Source organism: Trichosurus vulpecula, chromosome 3, assembly GCF_011100635.1.
Source record: "Trichosurus vulpecula isolate mTriVul1 chromosome 3, mTriVul1.pri, whole genome shotgun sequence".
NCBI classification, from domain to species: domain Eukaryota; kingdom Metazoa; phylum Chordata; class Mammalia; order Diprotodontia; family Phalangeridae; genus Trichosurus; species Trichosurus vulpecula.
The window spans coordinates 46,052,836-46,080,763 of NC_050575.1; the positions used below are offsets into that span (position 1 = coordinate 46,052,836).

General features: G+C 36.8%; 2 protein-coding genes across 2 annotated transcripts in view; one reads left to right on the top strand and one right to left on the bottom strand.

The window, feature by feature from the left end:
• The window catches only part of SNX6 (sorting nexin 6), a 108,099-nt gene that overhangs the window by 14,244 nt on the left and 65,927 nt on the right, over positions 1-27,928 (top strand). Inside the window, exon 3 of the mRNA XM_036750319.1 lies at positions 27,280-27,384. Coding sequence (XP_036606214.1) covers positions 27,280-27,384 — 105 coding nt within the window. The remainder of the gene's footprint in view (positions 1-27,279; positions 27,385-27,928) is intronic.
• LOC118842967 (proteasome subunit beta type-1-like) lies at positions 22,029-22,896 on the bottom strand. The gene has a single exon (XM_036750320.1). The coding sequence runs from the start codon at positions 22,872-22,874 to the stop codon at positions 22,140-22,142; it is 735 nt and encodes a 244-aa protein (XP_036606215.1). The 5' UTR covers positions 22,875-22,896; the 3' UTR covers positions 22,029-22,139.

The following is a 27,928-nucleotide window of genomic DNA, read 5'->3' on the forward strand; positions in this document are numbered from 1 at the left end:
CTTAACTTCACTTAATTGTGAAATCTCATCCAGTACCTTCAAAAGAGGGTGCCCGATTTCTCCAATTAGTATAGTCAGAATTAGGTGCCTATAAGCAGGAGGAGCCATCTTCAGTCTTATATTTCTGTGAGGAACCGTTAAGGGAGTGCTATGATAAGCTTCTGGGTCTCTGACCAGTATTGCTGTTTTCATTACCTCTTTAACTTTCTCATACAGTCTAAGTGAATACCAGGGTCTGTCTCCATTAGGCCACGTAGTGAGTGGGATATTGCTTACTGCATTCTTCTGCAGCCAAAGCTAACAAATTAGTTCCCTTGTTATCTCCTTGCCTATGGTAATCGCTAAAAGATTGCTGTACAAAAGGATTCTGACTAAAACCTGTGAATTTCAAACCATCTGTGTTATCTATAGATCCGCCTCTGACCCCTTCATCACTAATTCTCACCATCCAAGATACTAAGGATTCTCCCATTTTGGGGGTGAATTGACTTGGAATATCTGTGACCTCCTGCTGAGTAAAGTCCTCAATTACTTCCCTAAACACTCTGTGGCCCCCCTGGTTCTCCTGCTTCCTTCTTAGTATTCCATAAACATCTGCATTCCTAGAAATCTCTTCATCTGTATCTTCCTACCAAATGTCTGGGTCACAGTCAAGCCCAGTCTGTGCAAGGGCTGCATGCATCTTCCTCTTGTTAACTTTTCATTTCTTTTTCTGAGCTGAATTCATACTTACTTTTTCTTCTACTGGCTGAAACTTTCTAGCTTGCCCTTCTAAAGGAAAATTTGAATGCTGTAGCATAAAAAGCTTCTCATGCAAATCAGCTAACTCCTTTTTCATCTGAACCTTTTCCTTCAGCAGTTTGTCTCCGCTTTTACATAAAATAACTGTTAGCAAAGCCCAGCCTCTTCTGCGCACCCCTGCCATTTCTTTCCCCAGTTCTATTGGTATTCTTTGCAAACATCTTTCTAAATCTCTGGGTTCTACCTTCTGTAGCCTCAGGTCCCAGTTTTCACAGAGAGTGAAAGTCCTCTGCTTTTAGCCCATTTTCTCACCAGGGAGGAACAAGGTAAATCCTCCCAGCCCAGGATACCCATTTCCTTCCCTAAAGCCTACCTATCTCCAAGTAAAGGTTTTGTATCTTGCAATCCTGATTGTGATGCCAAATATATTGCCAATGTGATACCCACAGCATCTGTTATGAGTATGCTGGTGTATTCCCAGGTATAAATCGCAAGATATATAGCACTCTTTTCATTGAAGACGAAACCAAAACATTTATTCAAACACTAGAAAGCCAAATCTATCATAGTAACAGAGACATCTGTGCACATTATCAATGAAGGGGGCACCACCATCCCCAAGCCTTACTCTCTGTATGACTTCCCCACAAACTCCCTCAAGCAAAATCACTCCCTCTCTCACTCAGGCTGGCTGCTCTGCTCTCTGACTCCTGTCTCTCCCAGCTCGGACTCAATCCAACTTTCTCCTCCACCCATTCAGCAAGCTTCTCCCACCACAGGCTCATTTGACTTAAGCAGGTCCATTAGGCCTATTAAATGGATGGAAAAGATCTTCCCATTCCATTAACATCACATAGGTAAAAGATTACAACATATTACAAAGATTAAACATTATGACCAAGTGAGATTTATCCCAGGAATATAGTGATGATTTAATATAAGGAAAACTATTAACAATTGATTATAAAAAGTTTAAAATAATAACAATTATATCATTAGAGGCAGAAAAGTGTTTTGGTAATGAGTGGTAACACTCATGTCTATTAAAAAACACCTTAAAATATAGGTATACATGAATTTTTTTTCCTTAAATTGAAAAAAAAAGCATTTACCTAAAACCATAAGCAAGCATTATTTGTCATAGGGATAATTTAGAAGCCTTCCCAGTAAGATTAGGTATGAAACAAGGACAATATAATGATATACTGGGGAAATCTCAAAGGCTCAATTAAAAAGTTAGTTGAAATAATTTTAGCGAATAAATTTTAGCAAAATGAGATATATCTGCATAAATCATCAGCATTCTCATATATCACAAACAAAACCCATCAAGAAGAGATAGTAGAAGATATCCCATATAAAATAACCCCAGACTAGACAGTATGAAATACCTGGGAGTACACTTGCTAAAACAAACCCAGGAACTGTATAAGCAAAATTATAAAAAAGTTTTTGTACAAGTAAAATCAAATTTAAATAATTGGAGAAATATTTATGGTTCATGGGTAGGTAGGGTCAGTAAACTTAAGGTGTGACAATTTTACATAATTTAATTTATACAATCCCGTCTCAATGAAATTACCAAAAAAATTTTTACTGAATTAGAAAAAATAATAAAATTCATTTGTAAAAGCAAAAATAGCGAAAACAATATCAAAGGAAATAATGAAAAAAATGTAAAGGAAGTTCAGCTATACCGCATCTTAAATTATGTATAAGGTAGTAATGAAAATTAGCTGGTACTAGCTAAAAAAATAGAAAGGTAGATCAGTGAAACAGCAGCAAATGAATATAGTAACTTTGTGTTTGACAGATGTAAAAATCTAATCTTTGGGAATAAGAATTACTTGTTAAAAGCTGGGAAAACTAGGAAATAATATGGCAGAAATTGGGCATGGACCAATATCTTACACCATTTACCAAAATAAGGTCAAAATGGATACGTGGCAACCAAGATTAGGAGGGAAGCAGAAAACTGGGAAAGAATTTTTACAATCAATGGCTCTGATAAATGTCTCATTTCTAAAATATATAGGGAACTGAGCTAAATACATAGGAATACAAGTCGTTTCCCAATTGATAAATGGTCAAAGGATATGAACAGACAGTTTTCAAAGGAAGAAATTAAAGCTATCTATAGTCATATCAAAAAATGCTCTAAATCACTATTAATCAGAGAAATGCAAATCAAAACAACTCTTAGGTACTACATCATACCTCTCAGATTGGCTAACATGACAAAACAGGAAAATTATAAATGCTGGAGAAGATGTGGCAAAATTGGAACACTAATGTATTGTTGGTGTAATTGTGAATTGATCTAACCATTTTGGAGAACAATTTGAAACTATGCCCAAAGGGCTATAAAAATGTACGTACCCTTTGGCCCAGCAATACCACTTTTATGGCTGTATCCTAAAGAGATTATAAAAAAAGAAGAAAGACCCATGTGTACAAAAGTATGTGTAGCAGCTGTTTTTGTGGTGGCAAAGAATTGGAAATTGAGAGGAAGCCCATCAACTGGGGAATGGCTCAACAAGATGCAGTATATGAATGTAATGGAATACTATTGTGCTATAAGAAATGAAGAGCAGAAAAACCTGGAAAGACTTATATGAACTGATGCTGAGTGAGGTGAGCAGAACCAGGAGAACATTGCACACAGCTACAGCTACATTGAGCAATGACTAACTTTGATAGACTTAGCTCTTCTCAGCAATGCAACATTCTAAGAGAGCTCCAAAAGTCTCATGATAGAAAATGCTATCCACATCCAGAGAAAGAATTGTGGAGTCTTGAAAGTAGATCAAACCATACTACTTGCACTCTCTCTTTTTATTTTATTTTGTTTTGTTTCTTCATTCTCATGGTTCATCCCATTGGTTCTAATTCTTCTATACAACATGACTAATGTGAAGATATGTTTAATATGAATGTATATGTAGAGCCTATATCAGGTTGCATGCCATCTTGGGAAAGGGGTTGGGGAGAGAAGCAGAGAAAACTTAAAATTCAAAAGCTTGTGAAACTGAATGTTGAAAACTAAAAATAAATTTTTTTTAAAAATGGATACATGACCTAGATCTAAAGACAGCTATTACAAGAAAAATTCAAGAGCAAGGAACATACTACTTATCAGATTTATATATTGGAGAATAGTTTATGAATAAATTAGATAGGGAGCAGAGTGAGGTATAAAGTGATTAATTTCAATTACAGTTATCCCTTCCACATTGCTATGGATGTGGTACCCTCATGATCTGGAAGATTTGCCCAAAAGTTTTTGACCCTCCCTTCGTGCTAGAGAAGAAGTGTCAATTTCTTTTTTTCCTTTTATGGGGTGTTTAATTTCTTATTCCAACCCGTGATTTATGCCGATCCCCATACTGCTGTAGGGAAAGTTGTGATGTGGAAGGGATAACTATACATTGTTTAAAGGTTTTTGTAGTAATAAATGTAGAAGGAAAGCAGAAAATTGGGGGAATTTTTTTATAGTTTCTCAGTTAAAAGTCTTATATCTCATATATAAAGAACTTTTTCGAATCTATAAGAATATGAGTCATTCCCCTGTTGATAAATGGTAAAAGGATATGAATAGGTATTTTCCAGTGAAGAAATCAAAACAATTTATCATCATTATTTAGAGAAATGCAAATTAAAACAACCTTGACATATTTTACACCTATCAAACTGGCTAACATGATTGAAGGGGAAAGTGACAAATGATGTAGGGAGTGTGGAAAAATTGGGACACTGATTCACTGTTGGTGCACTGGTGAACTGATGCAACCATTCTGGAGAGCAATGTGGAATTATGCTCAAAGGTTATTAAAATGCCTGTATACTCTTTGACCTAGTAATACCACTATTAGGTCTGTTTCCAAAGATGGTTAGGGAAAAAGGAAAAGAACCAATAAGTTCTAAAATATTTTAGCAACTTTCTTTGTGGTGGCAAAGAACTAGAAGTTACAGGGATGCCCGTGAATTGGGGAATGGCTGAACAAGTTGTAGTATATGATCATGATGGAAGACTACTGTGCTATAAGAAATGATGAGCTCATTGATTTTAGAAAACGTGGGTAGACTCATATGAAATAATGAAGAGTGAAATGGACAGAACCAAGAGAACTTTGTCTACGGTAACAGCAATATTGTTTTTTGAACAACTTTGAATGACTAAGTCATTTTGACTACTATAAATATCCAAGTTAATTATAAAGGACCTCAGAAGGAAGGTACTATCTGCATCCAGAGAAAGAACTGAGAAGTAGAAATATATATAAATACACACACACACGCACACACACTTTGTATAGAAGAATTTTACATATACATGCATATCTGTCTAATGGTAGCCATGTCTATGGGAGGTGGATGGGGGGGGGCGGGAGAAAAGAAAAAAAGAAATTTACACAATAACTTTATTACGTATTTTAAAGGAATAGCAAGTTGTCTATGATCGATTTGCAGTTTCATGTGCAATCATCTTTTTTTTTTACTATGTTGTGGAAATGCTTGTTTTATTTCATAAATTTAAAATTAAATAAATTTTTTAAAAGAGGAATAGTTTTGTTCCCTTAATCCTTCTATTTCTTTTTGAGGATTTTTGAGCCTCTTCATGTGATGTAATTTACCCTATTCTGCCTCCCTCTTTCCTCTTCTCTCAGTACAATCCTTTTTACCTCTCACTTAATTTTTTATCATCACATGGAAGTCAGTTTATACCCACACACTCTGTCTACATATACCCCTTCTCACTGCCCTATTAAAGATATAGTTCTCATGAGTTACAAGTATCATCTTCCCGTGTAGGGATGGAAACAGTTAAACCTTATTGAATAACTTGTTTATTTTCTTTTCTGTGTACCTTTTTATGCTTGTCTTCAGTCTTGTATTTGAAGATTGAATTTTCTGTTTGGCTGTAATCTTTTCATCAGGAATGGTCGAAAGTCCTGTATTTCATTGAATGTCCATGTTTTCCCCAGAAAGATTATGCTCAGTTTTGCTAGGTAAGTGATTCTTGGTTGTAATCCAAGCTCCTTTGCCTCCCAAAATATTATATTTCAGGTCCTTGAGTCCTTTAATGTAGAAGCTGCTAAATCCTATGTAATTCTAGCTATGGCTCCATGATATTATATCAATTATTTCTTTCTGGCTGCTTGCAGTATTTTTTCCTTGACCTGATAATTCTGGAATTTGACTACAGTATTCCTTGGAGTTTTCATTTTGGGATCTCTTTACAAGGTGATCAGTGGATTATTTCAGTGACTATTTTACCCTTTGTTTCTATGACATCAGGGCAATTTGCCTTGATAATTTCTTGAAAGCAGCTGTCCAGGCCCTTTTTGTAATCATGGATTTCAGATAGTCCAGTAATTCTTAAATTGTCTCTCCTAGATCTGTTTTCCAGGTCAGTTGTTTTTCCAATGAGGCATTTTACATTTTCTTCTATTTTTTTCATTCTTTTGATTTTGTTTGACTGACTCTTGATGTTGCATAGAGTCACTAGCTTCCACTTGCCCGATTCTAATTTTTAAGGAATTATTTTCTTCTCTTATCTTGTGTGCCTCTTTTTCCATTTGGCCAATTCTACCTTTTAAGGAGTTATTTTCTTACTGGGCTTTTTTACATTTGGCCTATTGCATTTTTTATGGAATTGTTCTCTTCAGTCAGTTTTTGTCCTTCCTTGCATACCTCTCATTTCTTTTCCCAGTTTTCCTTCTACCTTTCTTATTTGACTTTTCAAATCCTTCCTGAGCTCTTACAAGAAGGCTTTTTGGACTTGAGAGCAATTTGTATTCCCCTTTGAGGTTTCAGATGTAGGTATATTGACAATGTTATCCTCTTCCCTATCACCATGGTAAATTTCTGTTGTCAAGGTTCTTTTTATTTCTTACCCTTTTTTTTTTGGCCTAATTCATGTCTTCTAAAGTTGAGCTTTCCTTCTGGAGGTACAGGGAGCACTGTCCCAAGCTTCTTGTGCTAGGAGCCAGGGCCTTGGTCACTGGCTTTCTGAGCAGGGGCCTCAGGTGCTGGCAGCTTGCTTACTGGGCTGGCATGGCATGGCCTAGTTGCACCTGTTGTTGCCCAGTTTCTGGGGCTGGCAACCTGTGTTCTACCCTGGTGCTTAGAGGCCTTATGGCTGGGCTGCTGAGCCAGAAGAGAGGCTTGCTGATCTGTGCTGTGGCTAAGAGCCTTCCTCTGGCTCCCCCAGACACTGTCGGGGTTGGGCTGCGCTCCCCTGTAACCCGAGTCAGACCTTTCCTGAAGTCCTTCTAAGTTATCTTAAGCTGGAAAATTGTTTCATGCCATATTTAGGTTCTGTTGCTCTAGAATACATTTAGAGGCTTGGTTTAACATTTTTGAGGGAAACTGGGAAGAGCTCAGACAACTTTCTGACTTTTCTCCGCCATCTTAATTTTGTTTATTCTTAGCTGAATTCCTCAGTGTGTCAGATCTTCCTGGCTCCTAATACATATTTTTAACCTGGAACCTCAGGACTTTGGCCATGGCATTCTTGAGAATATTCAATTTGATGTTTCATTCAGGACATGATTGGCAGATTCTCCTTATTTTGACTTTATGATCTGGTTGTAATAGATTGAGACAGTATCTTTTTATGATTTCTTGAAATGTGGTATCCAGGTTTTTGTTGTTGTTCGTGCTTTCAAGAAGTCAGATAGTTCTTAAAATGATCTCTCCTTGACCTGTTTTGTAGTTTGGTTGTTTTTGGTGGGAGATTTACTTTTTCCCCAAGCCTTTTTACTTTGTTCTAATATTTCTTTGTCTCATGCAGTTACTGAGTTCTGATTGCTTCATTATATTTTTTGGAGCCTACTACTTGTATAAGGGCTTCCACCTTCTGTCCTTTTATTAATAAAAAAATGTTTCTCATATATAGATTATGTTCTAAAGACTGTTTTCGCTACAGTTCAAAAGTTTTAGTATATGGTCTCTTTGTTGTCATTTTTAATGAAATTATTAGCGTTTTTTGTTTTGATTTTTTGACCCGTCATTTCTTTAGAATTAAATTTAGAGTCCAATTAGTTTTTTATTTCATTTTTCAATCCATCAGTATCCCATTATTCAATATAACTTTTATTGCTTTGTGGTTCAAAAAAAATGAGTTTAATTTTTTACATTAGCGTGTAAGGTTTTTATCCCCTTATTCATGGTTAATTTTTATTATGATGCCATATTTAGCTAAGAAATCTGTATACTCCTATTCCCATTCAGTATTCTCCAGAGGGCTATCATTTCTAACTTTGTTAAAATCATATTCAAGCCCTTCACTTTTTTTTTTTGCAGTGAGAGAGAAGGGGTAGATAATCCTTGGACTGTGAGGGGTGAGATTCACCTGTATTTTTCTATTTCTCTATGTAACTAATGTAACTTTTCCTTTAAGTGTTTAGATACTAAGTCATTTGATACATATATGTTAAGTCTGTTTTTGCTGTTTTGTCCAAGATCATAATTTTTCCCTGTCTTTTCTTACTTCAGCTGAACTACTTCAACAATAGATTATGGTCTAGCCTCTTATTTTAATTCTTCATCTTTCTGTTTCAGGTCTAGAAAAACAACATATAGTTGGACTCTCCAACCTCATTTTCTGGATTGGGAATTTGTGCTTGAACTCCACACTGATCCCTTTCATACTCTTGGATAGGTCTCCTATGCAGTCTAAATAATGCTACTTCCATTGTGAATGTGGTGGCTAGGAACGAGCCCTAACCTCAGTAGGCATCCCTAGCTTCTTACTCAGTCTTCTTATGATTGGGCTCAGGATTTAGTTTCTCTTTGGTCCTCCACTTTCCTTTGCACTGTACCCAACTGAAGGTTAGTAACATCTCTTTTTGTAGCCCTGACAAGCCCCAGCTGGATGTTGTCAGTTGAAAGATCAGGATCCCTGGGCCTATAGCTTCTACTTAGGTTTGGATAACATGAATTTGTACTGTCACCCATTCAGTGTGGTTTTGTGACTTCTTCCAGCTCTGTTCAAGATCATGTGAATGAGAGTCAGAGAGGCTAAATAGTGGGAGAAATTCAGGGCTTAGATTTGGCAAGGGATGAACAGTCCAGGGGAGAATGAATGAGGGACTAGATGATAGAATAAACCTGAATTGTTAACTATAGGGTCAATGTTGGAAGAGGACAAAAGTATAACCAGAGTAGTCAGCCTTGCAAAGTACTGAGAGATGTATCGGGGGTTATAGTGAAGATAAAATATTTTTTTAGCTAAGATAATTCTCCCTTGCTTGTTCTTAGTCCCTCATTTTGGATTTAAGTGAGGGAGGGCTGTGCAGAGTCATCAGTCTCACTTTCTCCTCTGGAGCCATCTGAGTCCAGTGGCAAGATATGGATCAGGACAGCTGGAGATGGCCCTGGATGCAGTGAGAGACTTTGGCCTTTTTAAGCTAAAGTCTTCACTTCCCTGATGTCATGGTCCTCTTAAAGAATGAAAGACAAACAATAATCTTTGTGAGTAGCTGTAGGAGCTGGCCCGTTGAAACTCAACTGGAACTGGCCAGTTGGGCAAAACAGTTCCATCTGGTGTTCTCACTCTCTCTCTCAATCTCAATGTAAATAACAATTATTTGTTTTAATCAAAAACCCTGAGGGTCTTCCCCTCTCAGATTTTTTTTTTTTGACTAGGTAATAGAGTCCATTCTCCACTTCATTTCTTACCTATCTTTAATCACTGAATGGGCATTGCTTCATTCACACTGAGACCCGTTAAAGACCTTGGCTTTATAAAGGCCAAGATCTCCCACTATATCCAGGGCCATCTCCAGTTGTCCTGATCTGTATCTTGCCACTGGCCCCAGATGGATCCGGAGGAGAAAGCGAGACTGGTGACTTTGCATAGCCCTCCCTCATTTAAGTCCAATTCACTTACATGTCATGGCATCACTTCCATGATGTCATGGTTCTCTTTGAGAATGAAGCACTAACAACAATAATCATTGTTACAATGTTATTGTATTGCTATAGCTAGCATATGTGGCACCATCTCAAACACAGTGGTTATTCTTGCTTTACCCTTAATTTTATTGGAAAAGCTTATAATGTTTCTCCAGTACATGTGATATGTAACATTTGAGTTTAAAGAAATGATGATGGTTTTAGTGGTGGAAGAGGAAGAGAAGGAAGAAATAAAATGTGATATTACTGAATGACTTTAATGTGTGTGTGAACGTGTGCATGTGTATACAGAGAGGGAGAGAAAGTCGTTATATATAGCATATAGACAGCTAGGTAGAATGGTGGATAGAATGCTGGCCCTAGAATCATCTTCCTGACTTTAAATTAGACCTCAGACACCTACTAGCTGTGTGACCCTGGGCAAGTCACTTAACCCTGTTTGCCTTAGTTTCCTCATCTTTAGAATGAACTGGAGAAGGAGATGACAAACCACTCTACTATCTTTGCCAAGAAAACCCCAAATGGGGTCGTGAAGGATGAGGACATGCCTGAACGACTACAAAATCTGCCTTCGGCTCTTCATTCACCCAGATAGTCATATTTAAACACTACCCTACCCCCTACAAATGAAGATCTTGAATGTATTTTTTAAAATGGTTTTCCCCCAATTATATATAAAACAATTTTTAACATTTGTTGAATTCCATCAATTTTTTCTCAGGAGGCAGATAGCACTTTTCATCACGAGGCCTTTGGGATTTCCTTGGATCATTGTATTGCTGAGAATAGCGAAGTCATTCAGTTGTTCATTGTATAATATTGCTTTTACTGTGTACAGTGTTTTCTTGTTTCAGCTACTCAACTCTATATCAGTTCATGTAAGCCTTTCCAGGTTTTTCTGAAAGCATCCCGCTTGTCATTTCTTATGGCACAACAATATTCCATTATAACCATATGTCACAACTTGTTCAGCCATTCTGCAGTTGATGGACAGCCCCTCAATTTCCAATTCTCAGTCACTACAAAAAGAGCTGCTATAAGTATTTTTGTACAAATAGGTCTTTTTCCCCTTTTTTGGATGTCTTTGGGATATAGACCTAGCAGTGGTATTGCTGGATCAAAGAATATGCCCAGCTTTGTAGCCCTTTGCATGTAGTTCCAAATTGCTCTCCCGAATGGTTGGATCAGTTCACAACTCCACTAACAGTTTTCCTACATCCCCTCCAACATTTATCATTTTCCTTTTCTGTCATATTATCTAATCTGATAGGTGTGAGGTGCTGCCTCAGAGTTATTTTAATTTGTATTTCTCTAATCACTAGTGATTTATATTATTTTTTCACATGACTATAGATAGCTTTGGTATCTTTGAAAACTGCCTGTTTGTATCCTTTGACCATTTATCAATTGGGGAATGACTTGTACGTATTATTAATTGACTCAGTTCTCTATATATTTGAGACATGAGGCCTTAAGATCAGAGGTACTTGATGTAAAAATTTTTTTCTAGTCTTTGGCATTTTCATTTTGATTGAATTGATTTTGTTTGTACAAAAGCTTTTTAATTTTATATAATCAAAATTACCCCTTTTATATTTTGTTATGTAATCTACTTCTTGTTCCTGAATTCTTCCCTTATCCATAGACCTGACATTTAAACTATCCCATGCTTTGCTTTGTCTAAATCGTGTACCCATTTTCACTTTATCTTTGTATACACCATGAGATATTGGTCCATACATAATTTCTGCCAAACTCCTTTCCAATATCCCAGTAGTTTTTTGTCAAATGCCAAATTTTTGTCCCCCCAAATTTGGGTCTTCGCGTTTATCAAACACAAAATTACTGTGCTCATTTTCTATTTTTTAACATGCACCTAATATATTCCACTGATTCTACCACTCAGTTTTGTAGCCAGTACTAAATTGTTTGATGATTACCATTTCATAATACAGTTTGAGATCTGGTGTGTTTAGGCCATCTACCTTTGCAATTTTTTCCCATTAATTCCCTTGATATTCTTGGCCTTTTATTCTAACAGATGAATTTCATTGTTATTTTTTTTGTAGCTCTGCAAAATAATTTTTGGTAGTTGATTGGTATTGTCATGGAATAAATAGAAATTGTTTAGATCTGACTTTATTTGTGCTAGGAATAAAATTTTCTGAAAGAATGAGAAAGACTCCCAAGGTAGATGAGGCAAGCTCATTTATTCTACAATTCTTGCAAGAAGTGGGATATGCTGCCTGAACAACAACACATCAAAAGTGAAAGCCAGCAGTTTAAATCCCGTCCCGAAACTCAAAGTCCCTCCCTTATTTCCTCATTGTCTGAGTACTCTGATGTGTACAACTTCCCTATACGCCTACTTCGTGTTTCCCCCTTAACATGTTCCCTCCTCCCCCCACATACATCCACATAGATTTCATGTGCATTAAAATGAGCCTTAACTCCTCTGGGGGAGGAGAAGATACTATTAATGAAGCAACTAAGCATAGGTATTTGAAGCCTGGCTGACCCAGTTACCCTATTTTAACCACAGACTTGGTTGAGACTGATTTGCCCCCTTTTCCGAGAATTGTTTTTGCAAAAAGAGGATAGTTCTTTGAAAAGAAAACCCACTTCCCTGCATCTGTGTGAAAACATAATTTTTTTATGCCTCACATTTGTATGAAACATGTTCTGTAATTTTGTTCACATAGTTCCTGGGTTTGTCTTGGCAGGTAGAGTCTTTTTTTTTTTTAATTATTGTATTTTTATATTGTCTGTAATTGTTTTTAGTGGAATTTCTTTTTCTATCTCTTGCTGCTAAAATTTATTAGTAATATGTAGAAATGGTGATGATTTGTGTGGATTTATTTTATATCCTTCAGAGTTGCTAAAGTTGTTAACTATTTCAGATTTTTAGTTGATTATGTAGGATTCTTCAAGTATATAATCTACAAAGAGTGAAATTTTTGTTTCCTCATTGCCTAGACTAACTCCTTCAATTTCTTTTTCTTGTCTTTGCTATTGCTAGAAGTTCCAGTAACAGTATTGAGTAATATTGGTGACAGCGAGCATCATTGTTTCACCCTTGATCTTATTGGGAAGATTTCTAGTGTATCATGATTACAGATAATGCTTGTTGATGGTTATAGATCGATACTAAGTATCATTTTAAGGAAAGCTCCATTTAATCCAATGCTGTCTAATGTTTTCAATAGGAATGAGTGTTTCTTAAATAGTTTTACCTAACTTAGAAGTGATAATTTTGAGTTCCAAATTCTCTCCTTTCCACTCCTCTCCTACCCATTGTGAAGGCAACAAATATGATATCAATACTCTGTGAAATCATGTAAAACATTGCCATGTTAGTCATGTTGCAAAAAAGAAAGTTCAAAAATTATTCTTCAGCCTTCATTCGGATGCTTATCAGTTCTTTCTTTGGAAATAGATAGCATTTTTCATCATAAGTCTTTTGGTCTTGGATTATCTTGGATCATTGTATTGATCAGAATAGCTAAGTCATTCACATTTGATTATCATATAATATTATTACTGTATACAATATTCTATCTTCCTTCATTTATCCCCTTTCCTTCCAACTTCCCCTTTGGGTAAGATAGATTTCTATATCCACTGACTGTCTGGGTTTTTCCCTCTTTGAGCCAATTCCAATGAGAGTGAGGTTCAAGTTTTGCCTGCCCATCCTATCTACCCATCTTTCCCTACACTGTAAAAACTCTTCTTGAGTACATCTTTAATGTGAGATAGTTTTTCCTATTCTTCTTCTACTTTCCTCCTTCTCCAAGGACAGCCTTCTTTCTCACCTCTTAACTCTTTTTTTTTTTTTTGAGGTCATCTCATCATAGTCAACTCACACACATCTGTCTGTCTGTACTAACTGCTCTAATAACGATAAAGTGCTTAGGAATTATAAGTATCATCTTCCCATATAGCAATGTAAACAATTTAACCTTATTGAGTCCCTTATGATTTCTCTTAAATGTTTACCTTTTTAGGCTTGTTTTGAGTCTTGCATTTGAATGTCATATTTCCTGTTTAGCTCTGATCTTTTCATCAGGAATGCATGAAAGTCCTCTATTTTATTAAATGTTTGTTTTTTCCCCCCCAAAGGATTATACTAAGTTTTGCTGGGTAGATTTTTCCTCATCCTAATCCTAGCTCCATTGCCTTCTAGATTATCCTGTTCCAAGCCCTTTGTTCCTTTAATGTGGAAACTACTAAATCTTGTTTGTTCCTGACTGTGGCTTCACAGTGTTTGAATTGTTTCTTTCTGGCTGTTAGAAATATTTTCTCCTTGACCTGGGAGCTCTGGAATTTGGCTACAGTATTCCTGGAATTCTTCATTTTTGGCTCTTCCAGGTGGCAATCAGTGCATTCTTTTCATTTCTATTTTACCCTCTGGATCTAAGATATCAGGACAATTTTCCATGATCATTTCTTGAAATAATATGTCAAGGCTCTTTTTTATTGACTTTCAGCCAGAATAGTAATTCTTAAATCATCTCTTTTTGATCTGTTATCCAGGTCAATTGTTTTTCCAATGAGGGATTTCAAAATTTTTTTCTATTTTTTTCATTCTTCTGAGTTTATTGTGTCTTGAAGTCTCATGGAATCATTAGCTTCCACTTGCGCAATTCTAATTTTTAAGGAGTTATTTTCATCAGTGAGCTTTTGTGCATGTTTTTTTCATTTGACCAATGCTGCATTTTAAGGAGTTCTTTTCTTCAGTGAATTTTTGTGCGTCTTTTACTATTTGACCAATTCTGTTTTATAAATAGGTGTTATTTTCTTGAGTATTTTTTGTGCCTCTTTTACGAAGCTGTTGATTCTCTTGTCATAATTTTCTTACATCACTCTCATTTTGTTTCTAATTTTTTTTCTTCTACCTCTCTTATTTGCTTTTTAAAATCTTTTTTGAGCTCTTCCAGAAAATTTTATTTGGCTTGTGTATAATTCACATTTTTTTCCTTGAGGGTTTGTTTGTAGCTTTTTTGATATTGTTATATTTTTTCTGAGTTTGTGTCATGATCTTCCCTGTCACCATAGTTGCTTTTTATGATCAGGTTCTTTTTTGTTGTTGTTTACTCATTTTCCTGGGTAGAGAGAGCACTGTTCCTTAAGCTTCAGGCTTTTCTTGTTGTTTTCAGAGCTATTTCTGGGGATCTGTATGTTTTCGGTGCTTCCTAGGTGGTATTATCCAAGGAAAGGTGTGGTCCCTCTTCTCCTGGCCTGTGTCTTTCTTTCCTGTCCTTTTCTCTTTTTTTTTTAAATAGTATTTTATTTTCTCCATTTACATGAAAGTTTTGAGTTCCAAATTTTCTCCCCTTCCCCCCCTAGATGGTTAGCAATTTGGTATAAATTATATATGTGCAATCATGTAAAACATATTTCCATATTAGTTATGTTGTAAAAGAAGAAATGAAAAAAGAAAACAAAAAAAGTAAAGAATGTGAGAATAGTATACTTCCATCTGCATTCAGACTCCATCAGTTCTTTCTCTGGATGTAAATAGCAGTTTTCCTCATGAAACCTTTGCAATTGCCTTCAATCATTGTATTGCTGGCACTAAGTCATTCATATTCATCATCATACAGTGTTACAGTTAATTTGTACAATATTCTCCTGATTCTGCTCACTTCACCTTTATCAGTTCATGTAAGTCTTTCCAGGCCTTTCTAAAATCTGCCTGCTCATCATTTCTTATAGTACTGTGGTGGTCGATTACATTGTTCAGCCATTCCCCAATTGATGGACATCCCTTCAATTTCTAATTCTTTGCCACCACAGAAAGAGCTGCTACAAATATTTTTGTACAAGGAGGTCCTTTTCCCCTTTTTTTGATCTTTTTGGGATACAGATCCTAGTAGGGGGTATGCACAGTTTGATTGCCCTGGGCATAGTTCCAAATTGCTCTCCAAAATGTTTGAGTTGGTTCACAACTCCAACAAGTCTGGTCTGTGTCTTTACACAGGAAGGAGCTTTGTGTGATCAGAGCCCCTACTTCTTGTGAGTGACACAAGCATTCTTTTCCACCCTGGAGCTGTTACCTGTTACTCTTCTGTTGCTAGTGTTTCTCTTCATTCTAGAACTGCTGCCTGGAACTACATATGGGAAATGCAACAGGGTCCTGAGCACAGTGTCCTCAAATGATCCTCTGTGATCTCTGTTTGACCAGTTGTTTGAGCCTCTTATCGTCTGGGCTGCCAAAGCTGCTGCTGCCGTTGTTGCAGCTGCCTCCAAGGCCTGCTGCTGGTGTTGCCTTGGCATGTTGCTGTACCCTGGACCAGCTGCCACCCCGGTGTCACTCACCTCTCCTTCAGATTTCCTAAGTTGTCATGGCTAAAAAATGTATTACCCCGACCTTTTGTTGACTCAGAGAGTTCTATAAGTTATTCACATTTTTTACATCATCATGTGTTTGTGGGAGATTTGATTTTTTAATAATTTTTTTAAAAGAAAAAATGAAAGACAAAAATTGAAGTCAGCAAAACGCTTCGATACATTAAAAAAAAGTCTGGAAATATATACAAAATTCCATACCCCTGGCCTGTGCTAAAGAGTGCAATGGAGGTATCTTACTTTGGTGGGAAAAGACATGCTTTTTTTAAAATGTGCTTCTGCAGTATTTACCTTTGATTGATTTGTGATGGTTCCATTTATATTGTTTTTGTCATTATGTATTTGGGTGTATATGGTGACTTCCTTCTCATCAACTGCAACTTGTTTTTGCAAAAGCTTCTCAGTTCAGTGTAGTCAAAATTATCCATTTTATCATTCATAATTGCCTATGTCTTTTGGTAAAGAATCCATGTCCTATCCATAGCTATTGAAAAAAAAAATATATATATATATATATTTTTTTTTAAGTGGCATAATCTTCTAATATTAAGGCCATTACACATTTTTAATTCATTAAGGAATGTGGCAGAAGATGTTGGTGTAAGCCTAATTTTATCAGACTGCTTTCCAGTTTTCCCAGAGACCATTGATTGTATCTCCATTTTCTAGGTTATTTGTCTTTGATTTTGAAGGCCTTGCTTATTTCTTCAAATTTTTCTTTTCTTTATTCTTTTTTTTTTTACCTGGCTTCAATATTTCTTGTTCTAATCATTGAATTTTAAACTTTTTCCTTTTATTCTTTTGCTTGAGTTTTGTAGTTTTGTTTTAAATCAACAAACTCAGTAGTTGGCAAATGTCAGCTTATTGTGTGCCAGGTACTCTGATAAGTGCTGGAGATAGAAATACAAACAAAGACAGTCCCTTTGTCAGTTTTTGATTAGTGTAAGCAATCTAATTGGGGAAGACAACAGACAAAAGGAGGCTGAAAAGCTGGAGGAAAGGAGATTGCCTGAGAAGTCCAAATGTCAACGGAAAATGGGGACAAGACTATGCTGATAATAAAGGCCCTGGGAGCCAAGATGGTGGAGTAAGCAGTAAGTTGCTCTCTGTCCCCCTGATTGACATCTAAAAACCCAGAAAATATCGCCCCAGGAAGAATCCTGTAACAGTGTAGCTAGCAGAAAAATGCGGAGAAGCAGTCTGTTAGCTCAAGAGGTTTGGGGGATCAGTGGGAAAGGTCCCTTTCGCCCTGGTGGAAGAGGAGTGCAGTCTAGGACCTGATGCATCACAGCAAGCTCCACCTCAGCAAACCAGTGGGAGATCCTGATCCCCAGGGTGGTGGTGCAGGCAAGCACCAATACCAGGCCCCCAAATGCTTTGGCACAGCCAGGGAAACTGGCACACTCTAGCTCAAAGAACCACCACATGTGTTGGTGGGCAGGTGTCTTCCAGAAAATGAACTTCCTTGTACTTCAGGACAGCTCCAGGTGGGCAAGCAGCCTCCAGCAGCTAAACCCCCATGTACTTCAATGCAGCCCTGGCCAAAAAGGTGTCCTCTAGTTGGGAGTCCTCCAGCAGTCAGACCCCACCACCCACCGACCCTGCGAGGTTTAGTGTAACCCTGGGTAAACATAGGAAAACCCCATGTAGTTTCAGCACATGCCAGACACCACCACTAGGACCCCAGCTCAGCACCAGGTAAGCTGCCAGACCCCTACAGCATCCAGCTGCCAGCTCTTGGCACCCCAGCACACAAAGCCAGTGACCAGGCCTCTGGCCCCCCAGCACAAGAAGCTTGAACAGTGCCCTCTGTGCTCCAGCAGGAGAGCTCAACTTTAAAAGCCAAGAATTAGGCAAACATCATGAGCAAAAAGCAGAAATTGACACTGACCATGGATTCTTTCTACAGGGCAGGGAAGATCAAAGCACAAATTCAGAAAGAGCCCTATATTGTCAATATACCTACATCTGAAACTTCAAAGGGGAATATGAACTGGTCTCAAGCCCAAAAAGCCTTCTTGGAAGAGCTCAAGAAGGATTTAAAAAGTCAAATAAGAGAGCTAGAAGAAAAATTGGGAAAAGTAATGAAAGGTATGCAAGAGAGAGTCAACAGCTTGGAAAAGGAAGGACAAAAATTGATTGTAGACAACAATTCCTTAAAAAGTACAGTTGGCCAAATGGGAAAAGATCCACTGACGGAAAAAAACTTCTTAAAAAGTAGAATTAGCCAAATGGAAAAGAAGGCACAAAAAACTCATTGACAAGAACTCCTTAAGTAGAATTGGCCAAATGGAAAGGATGGTACAGAATCTAATGGAAGAAAACAATTGTTAAAAATCACAATTGAGCAAGTAGAAGGTAGTGATTCTATGAGACCTCAAGAATCCATCAAACAAAATCCAAAAAATAGAAGAAAATGTAAAATACCTTATTGGGAAAACAAATGACCTGGAAAATAGATTCAGGAGAGATAAAGAATTCTTGGTCTACCTGAAAGCCATGATCACAAAAAGAGACTGGACAGCAGCTTTCAAGATACTATCAAGGAGAAGCTATCCTGATGTCCTAGAACCAGGGGGTAAAATAGTCATTGAAAGAATCCACCAATCTCTTCTGAAAGAGATCCCAAAATGAAAACTCCAAGGAATATCATAGCCAAATTCCAGAATTATCCAGTCAAGGAGAAAATACTGCAAACAGCCAGAAAGAAACAATTTCAGTATCATGGAACCACAGTCAGGATTATGCAGAACCTTCCAGCTTCTACATTTAAAGATCAGAGGATTTGGAATATGATATTCCTCTACTTCTCTTACTCAGTTTTCACAATCCTTTTGAACTCTTCCATTGCCTGAGACCAATTTATATTTTTCTTAAAGGATTTGGATGTAGGAGTTTTGACTTTGTTAGCTTCTCCTGGGTGTGTTTTTTGATCTTTCTTCTCACCATAGTAACTTTCAGTAATCAAGAGTTTGGTGGGTTTTTTTTTTTCCGTTTGCTTATTTTCCCAGATTATTAGTTGACTTTTTAAGTCTTTGTTAAGATAAGGAGTTTGTGCTGCTGTTTTCAGAGATACTTCCAGAAACCTGTAAGTCTTCAGTTTCTTCCAAAGTGGTATGATCTAAGGAGAGGTGTTCACTACTCTCCTGGCTTGGGCTCTGATCTTTGATTGGCCACAAGCACTTTTCCACCCTGGAACTGTGAAGAAAATTCCCCCTTCACTGTGGCCACAAGCTCTACTATGCTAGTACTCCTCACCTTGGAACTGCAATCTAGGACTGTGACCTTCGTCTGAATATTAGCAAAGCAATACAGTCCTGCCTCAGAGCTAGCAAAAAGACCCCTGTAATCTCCTTCTAACCAGTGTTCGATCCCCTGGCTGTCTGTGGGTTGAGAGCTTGGGAAGCAGCTGGTGCCAGTGCTGATTCAGGCACTCCCAAGTCCTGCTCCTGGTTTGCTGGGCCCGAGGCTGTGCTGGCATGGCCTGCACTGGACTGTACTCCACTCTCACCCGGGTGAGATGGACCTTTCCTGTTGCTCTTCTAAGTTGTCTTTGGCATCTATGGGCTGAGCAGTCTGGAAACCGCTACTGCTGTGAGTGAATCAGTCACCCTGAGGTCTTCTCGGGTTTTTTTAGTGCCTGGTCTGCCCTGGAACAGCCTGCTCATCCTGATGCAACAGACCTTTCCTTCTGGCCTTCCAAGTTGTCTTGGGCTAGAAATTTGTTTCACTTAATTGTTTTATGGGTTCTGCTGCTCTAGAATTTTAGAGTCGTTTTTTAAAGATATTTGAAGTGGTTTAGGGGAGTGCTCAGATGTCCCCTACCTTTACTCTATCATCTTAGCTCCACCTTGTGGAATATGATATTCTGTAAGGCAAATGAGTTTGGATTAAAATCAACTACCCAGCAAAATTGGACATAATCTTTCAGGGGAGGAGTGGATATTTGATGAAATAGGGGATTTCCAAATTTTCCTGATGAAAAATTCAGAACTGAACAGACAATTTATCTTCAAATAAAATCCTCAAGAAAAGCATAAAAAGGTAAACAAGAAAAAAATGTTATTCAATAAGAGTAAACTGTCTGTACATCTTCATGGAAAGATGGTACTTGGAACTCTTGAGAACTATATCTTCATTATGGCATTTTGAAGGGGTATACATAGAGGGTGTGGGTATAATTTGATTTTGATGTGATGATAAAAAAAAATTAAGGGGTGAAAAAAAGATTGTACTGGGAGAAGAGGAAAAGAGTAAATTACATCACATGAAATGGCACAAAGACCTATTACAGTAGAGGAAAAGAAGGGAGAGGGGCAAATATTGTTTGAATTTTACTCTCATCAAATTTGGCTCAACGAGGGAGTATCATTCACAATCAATTGAGTGTAGAAATCTAGCTTACTCTAAAGGAAGTAGGAGCACAAAGTAGGAAGAAAAGGGAGTGGGTCGATAGAAGAGAGGGAAAGAAAAGGGATGGGGGCTGTTAGGAGGGAGGCAGTGGTCAGAAGCAAGACAGGTGAGAAAGAAAAGGGAGAAAAGAGAGAGGAAAATATAAATACGTAAAATAGGGTGGAAAGACAGTAATCATAACTGATTGTGGATGGGATGAATTCTCCCATAAAATGGAAGCAGATAGCAGAGTGGATTAAGAATGATAGTCCCACTATGTGTTGTTTATAAGAAACACATTTGAAGCAGAGGGATGCACACAGAGTAAAGGTAAAGGGCTGGAGCAGAGTGTATTATGCTTTAGCTGAAGTAAAAAAAGCAGGGGTACCTGTCCTGATCTCAGACAAAGCAAAAGCAAAAATAGATCTAATTAAAATAAGGAAGGAAACTACATCCTGCTGAAAGGTACCATAGACAATGAAGTAATATCAATACTAAACATACATGCATCCAAATTCTAGGGAGTTAAAAGAAATAGACAGCAGAACTATACTAGTAGAAGACCTCAATCTCCCCCTCTCAGAACTAGATAAATCTATCAACAAAATAAAAAAATTGAAGTGAATGAAATTTTAGAAAAGTTAGATATGATAGACCTCTGGAGAAAACCGAATGGTGGATAGAAAGAATTATACCTTTTTAGCACCATACATAACACCTACGCAAAAATTGACCATGTATTCGGGCATTAAAAACCTCAATCCATTGCAGAAAGAAATATTAAATGCATCCTTTTCAGACCATGATGCAGTAAAAATTGCATGTAATAAAAGGTCATGGAAAGACAGACTAAAAATGAATAGGAAACTAATCTTAAAGAATGAGTGGGTCAAACCATAAGTCATAGAAACAATCAACAACATCATCCAACAGAATGACAATGGTGAGACAACATAGCAAATCTTATAGAATGTGGCAAAAGCAGTTCTTAGGGGGAATTTTATATCTCAATGCTTATGTGATTAAAATGGAGAAAGACAAAATCAATAAATTGATAAGCAACTAAAAAAGCTAGAAAAAGAACAAGTTAAAAATCCCCAAATACCAAATTAGAAATTCTGAAAACCAAAGGAGTGATTAATAAAATTGAAATTAAGAAAACTATTGAACTAATAAAACTATGAGCTAGTTTTATGGAAAAAATAAAATAGATAAACCTTTGGTTAATTTCATTTAAAAGAGAGAAGAAAACCAAATTACCAGTATCAAAAAAGAAAAGGGTGAATTCACCACCAATGAAGAGGAAATTAAAACAGCAATTAGGAGCTATCTTGCCCAACTGTATGCCAATAAATCTGACAATCTAAGTGAAATGGATAAATATTTACAATATAAATTTCCCAGATGAACAGAAGAGGAAATAAAATACTTATCCCCATTTCAGAAAAAGAAATTGAACAAGCCATCACTGAAGTACCTAAGAAAATATATCCAGGACCATGTGGATTTACAAGTGAATTCTATCAAACATTTAAAGAACAATTGATTACAATACTACATAAACTATTTGGGAAAATGGGTGAAGGAGTTTTACCAATTTCTTTTTATTTTTATTTTTTTTTCACTTTCCAACAACATTTTAATAAGACAAATTAGTCATACAATGTTACAAGTAGACTAAATCTTGCAAAAACTGAGATCATGTTTTCAAATGATTAAGGGTAATAGTGTACAAATCAATCCTTCCTTAATGGAACGGTCTCCTCTTTAATGCCATCTTTAGTAACAGTGCAAATCTTAAGTGCGTCCCCGGTGTATACATCTCTCTCAGCTGCAGAAATAAAGACAACCTTCACTAGCTGCATGGCCCTTTCCAAGGACAGAGGAACATGCTCCACATTCTGCATGTTCTTAAAACCAACCTGATTGTCAAGCAGAGGCTGAAGCATAGCACTTGAGGATCCTCCAGCCTTGAAAGAGTCTCTCTGATAAGATCCTACAGGATTAAAACTGTACACAGCTCCTTTCCCTTCTTCATCAAGTCCACCAATGATGTTATAAACATAGTAAGGAAAGAAACGTCTTGAATAGAGGATTGTAGACAACATTGCTGCAATTGCTCCTGTTGTCATGGCCTTATTATTGGAATGCTTGTACATCTTTAATCTTGCTTCAATAATTTTAGTAAGTGTAAGGCAGTCTCCATGAAAACCACTGCATCCAATGACTGTTTTGTCTGTTAGTTTATAATATTTGGGACTATCCCGAGTGTGAATTGAAAAACCTTCACTCAGTCGGGTATCAGAGGCAACAATGGAAAAATCTTCTCCAGCAATTGCCAAAACAGTCCCTCCATTGAAGACGTAGGGCGAGAAGCGGCGCTGCGTGGGGCCCGCTCTGCTGTGAGGCTCCAGCTCCCACTCCGTCCCGGGCCCCGGGTACATAGCGGCAAAGGGGGAAGCGGACAACATCCTGAGGTGGCGGCAACCAGAACTGCTCCGCCGGCTGCTGTCTCACCCCAATTTCTTTTTATGATACAAATATGGTGCTGATATGTAAACTGAGAAGAGCCAAACCTGAGAAAGAAAATTATAGACCAATTTCCGTAATGAATATAAATGCAAAAATTCTAAATGTTAGCGAAGAGACTACAGCAACTTATCATGAGGATAATACACTGACCTCTTGGGATTTATACTAGGAATGGAAGGCTGGTATATTAGAACTATCAGCATAATTGACCATATCGATCACAAAACAAAAATCATCATCTTGCAGGAAAAGCTTTTGACAAAATACAACACTCATCCGTATTAAATACACTAGAGAGCATAGGAATAAATGGAGTCTTCTTTACAATGATAAGTAGCATCTACCTAAAACCATCAGCAAGCATTATATTTAACTGGGACAAGCTACAGTAAGATCAGGGGTGAAACAAGGATGTCCATTATCACCACTGTTATTCACTATTGTACTACGAATGTTTTCTGTAGCAATAAAAAAAGAAAAAGAAATTGAAGGAATTAGAATAGTCAGTGAGAAAACAAAGTTTTTAGTTGATTCTCTAAGTATGTCATCCTATCGTCTGGAAAGAATTAGAGAATCCCGGAGAATCAACTAAAAACTACTTGAAATGATAACTTAAGCAAAGTTGCAGGACATTAAAAAAAAAAAACCACATAAACCATCAGCATGTCTGTATCTTACTAACAAAGCCCAACAGCAAGAGATAGAGAAATTCTATTTGAAGTCACTGTAGACATAAAATATTTGGAAGTCTGCCTGCCAAGACAAACCGAGGAACTATATGAACACAATTATAAAACACTTCACACAAATAAAGTTCGATCTAAGTAATTGGAAAAAAATAATTGGTTGCTCATGAGTAGATGAAGCTAATATAATAAAAATGACAATTCTGCCTATATTAATTTACTTGTTCAGTGCCATGCCAATTAAACTACCAAAAAAGGTCTAGAATCTCGAGGGAATTAATGAAAAGAAAGGCAAGGGAAGGTGGCCTAGCTGTACCAGATGTTAAACTGTAGTACAAAGCAGCAGTCATCAAAACTACTTGGTACTGGCTAAGAAACAGAGTAGTGTATCAGTGAAATAGGTTAGGTACACAAGACACAATAGTCAGTGACTATAGTAATCTACTGTGTGACAAACCCGGAGACTCCAGCTTCAAGGATAAGAATTCACTAACAAAAACTGGGAAAACAGGATGGCAGAAACTATTATGCCATATACCAAGATAAGTCAAAATGGGTACATGATTTAGATAAAAAGGCTGGTACTATAAGCAAATTAGGAGAGCAAGGAATAGTTTACCTGTCAGATTTATGGAGAACAGAAGAAAAATTTTTGTATGAATAAAGCTAATGCAACCAAGACTAGAAGGGAAGCAGAAAGCTAGGAAACAATTTGTACTGCTTGTGTTTCTGATAAAGGCCTCATTTCTAAAATACATAGAGAGCTCTGTCAAATTTGTAAGACTACAAGTCATTTCCCTATTGAGAAGCAATCAAAGGATATGAACGGGCAGTTTTCAGAGGAACAAGTTGAAGCTATCTATAGTCATGAAAAAATGCTCTAAATCACTATTGATTAGAGAAATGCAAATCAAAATAACTGAGGTACCACATCACACCTATCAGATTGGCTAATGTGACAAAACAGGAAAATGATAAATGTTGGGCAAGATGTGGAAAAATTGGAGCACATTCATTGTTGGGAGGAATTGTGAAATGATCCAACTATTCTGGAGAGAAATTTGGAGCTATGTCCAAAGGGCTATAAAAATGTGCAATACCCTTTGATGCAGCAATACCATGTCTAGGTCTGTATCCCAAAGAGATCATAAAAAAGCAAAAAGGACCCATATTTACAAACATTTCTAGCAGCTCGTTTTGTGGTGGCCAAAAATTGAAAGTTGAGGGGATTCCCATCCATTGGGGAATGGCTGAACAAGTTGGGGTATATGAATGTGATGGAATACTATTCTTACGTAAGAATGATGAGCCAGCAGACTTAAGGAATTCCTTTAAAGAGTTGCGTGAATGGATGCTCAGTGAAGTGAGCAGAACCAGGAGAACATTGTACACAGTAAAAGGGATGTTGTGCAGTGACTAACTTTGATAGATTTTCCTTTTCTCAGCCATACAGGGATCTAAGACAGCTCCAAAAGACTCATGATGGAAATTGCCACCCACATCCAGAAAAAGAACTGTGAAGTCCGAATGCAGATTGAAGGATGCTGTTTACTCTTTTTTTTTTCATGTTGTCTTTTTTTGTTGTTTCTTCTTTCTTGGGGTTTCTCCCAATGGTTTTAATTCTTCTGACTAATGTGAAAATATGTTTACAATGAATGTGTCTGTGTAGCCTATGTCAGATTGCATGCTGTCTTGGTGAGGAGAAAGGGGATAAAATTTAGAACTCAAAATATTATGAGACTGGATTTTGAAAACTAAAATAAAGGAGAAGAAAAATAGGCCCTGGAGCCAATGTCCTGTCCTCCGGTCATAGGGTCCAATTAGAGGGGCAGAAAGTGTTGATAAAATGAGATGACCAGGCAGATTCATTGACATTCCTTGTTTTTGTTTAAGAACTCTTATTTCAACCCACAGAAATAGGGACAGGATAGGGATGGAGATGTATTTGGAAATGAATATAAAATCAGAAGGTAACAATTTTTTTTAATGAATTCTTATATTACTCCTTCATACTTCCTTCAGTTCTTCTGTTAGACCTGTCTACCCCTTGGGGGTGGGGAGAGGCGGGGGGTGGTTCTTGTGGCTATTCAAGTCTCTTTTCTTAAGTTCTTTTGCAGCTAAAACAGAATTTTTTTTTATTTTTTATTTTTTTGCAGCAGTGGTCAAGAAGTTACTTAACTTCTCCAAGCAGCATTTTTTTTTTAGTTAAATAGCTACCTTAGAGGGTTTTTACAAGGATCATGTGATAGTAAAGCACTTTGTAGACTTTAAAGAGCTGCATAAATATTGGTTAACATTACTATAATTATGATGGGTATGATCTTAATTAAATTGAGTTCATATAGGAATTTTCCAGGGGAAGGTTACCGTTCAGCTATTATTTTCTTATGTATTATGTATTATAAGCATATATTCTCTGTACTCTTTGAATGAAATGACTGCTTTTTATAATTTCATGAAGTATAGCGGTTAAAATATCATCTGTCCCTGAAAGCATTTTCAGAGCAACTTCAGTAGTAAACAGGATGACAGAGATTTTTTTTTTAATCTTATGCCCAGATTGTTTTGATTTCTTCTACTAGGTCTTTATATTGTGAAAACTTTTCATTCCTTATAGTTTGTTTCTAACATGCCAGAATCTATTTATAATGTTATTCTTTAATGTTTATGGATCAGTGTTGTGTCCAGGTGTTTGCGAGCAACAGTTTTTTCTGTGATGATGCTCTGGTTCCCATGCAGTTAATTTTTTAAGTTCTCTACCACATTTTGAGGTCTTTATTTGTAGTATAAAGAGTTTTATTTGAGTTCTTTTTCTCTTTCAGGACTTTTTTTGTTACAAATTTTTTTTTATTATTCTTTCATTGTATTAATAATTTTCTTTGCCTCCTTGTTTCAGCAGCATGTCTGCTAGGTTTTTCTTTGGGGGCTTAATTCATGGAATTCTATTTACTGAGGCTTGAAAGATTCTGGTTGAATGTCTGCTTTCACTGAGATGTTGAGTGGAAGCCCTTGGTATGGGGGTTTGTTATACTTGTAGTTTGATCAGTAATCTCTCTCATTGGAAATGGTATCCAGTAGTACACTCCTTTGATACTTTTTCCATGATTACCTTTGGATGTTTTCTTTTCTTCCCTTTGTGTTATACCTTGATTTGGCACATTCCTTGCTGTTTTGAGTTGGTAAGGGGCAGCTTCAATTAGCCATAATCTCTGACTAACCAAGTTAAATTAATCCCAGTTAAGGCAGCCATTTAAAAACACTATATTGTATTGCTTTTTCTACAGATTTTAAACTGCTAGTAATTTTAGAAGACTTCTAATATAATGGATATTATAAATTCTACCCCTTATACAGAGCTCTAGAGAATCGTTGTTTGCTTTGATGTGAATTACTCAGCCTTACTGGAAAATTTAGTTGGACAGAATCAAAGATGGTTTGGAAAGCCTTTTTACTTATGATATATCCCAAATAGTCTCCCTTCTTTTCCCTTTCCCTCCCCCCTCCACCCTTCTCTTTCTCTTTCTCTTCCCCAAAGTTTTTTGTCTTAAAGTTCTCTTGTTGCATGGGGGTGGGAAAGGAAAAGAATATGAAATACTATTTAAATACTATTTTAAAATTCAATATTTTTATTAAGGTGTTGTTGATTTTCTTTGTCTAGCTTAGAGCAATAAATGTAGATCTCCAAAGTGATGCTGCCCTGCAAGTGGATATTTCTGATGCTCTTAGTGAGAGGGATAAAGTGAAATTCACTGTTCACACAAAGGTAAATTTGTTCCTCCTCCCTCCCCCCTTTTTGGATTAATTCATAGCTGTTTCTTGTTAATGCTGCTGGGCCAGAATGCATTTGTCTGGACTGTTGTTTTGAGAAAAGGGTAATAAATTAACCAGAAAAGAAATATATTTAGTTTATAATTAACTATTACATTCTTTTAGCAGAATAAGTATTAGGGAAAATACAGACTTCATTGATTTAAGAATATTTTCTGTGTAGACTCTGAAGGTATTAAAAACTTAATACTCTAAATCAGTGGTGTCAAACTCATACGATAAATAAGGATCCCTTGTGGGCCCATATTGGAAAACCACATATTGACATTGTCTGTGTTTCATAGTATATTCATTTTGTTAAATATTTCTCAGTTACATTTTAATCTTGTTCCTCTGCGCTTAGGAGTGTTGTAAACCACATGTTTGATGTGTTGTAGGAAACATGTTTGACACTTCTACTCTAGATCATTAGATAGTATTTTTTATTTTAGTTATCTATATTCTGATATTCTGATCACTTTCCACTTTTTTTTTCCATT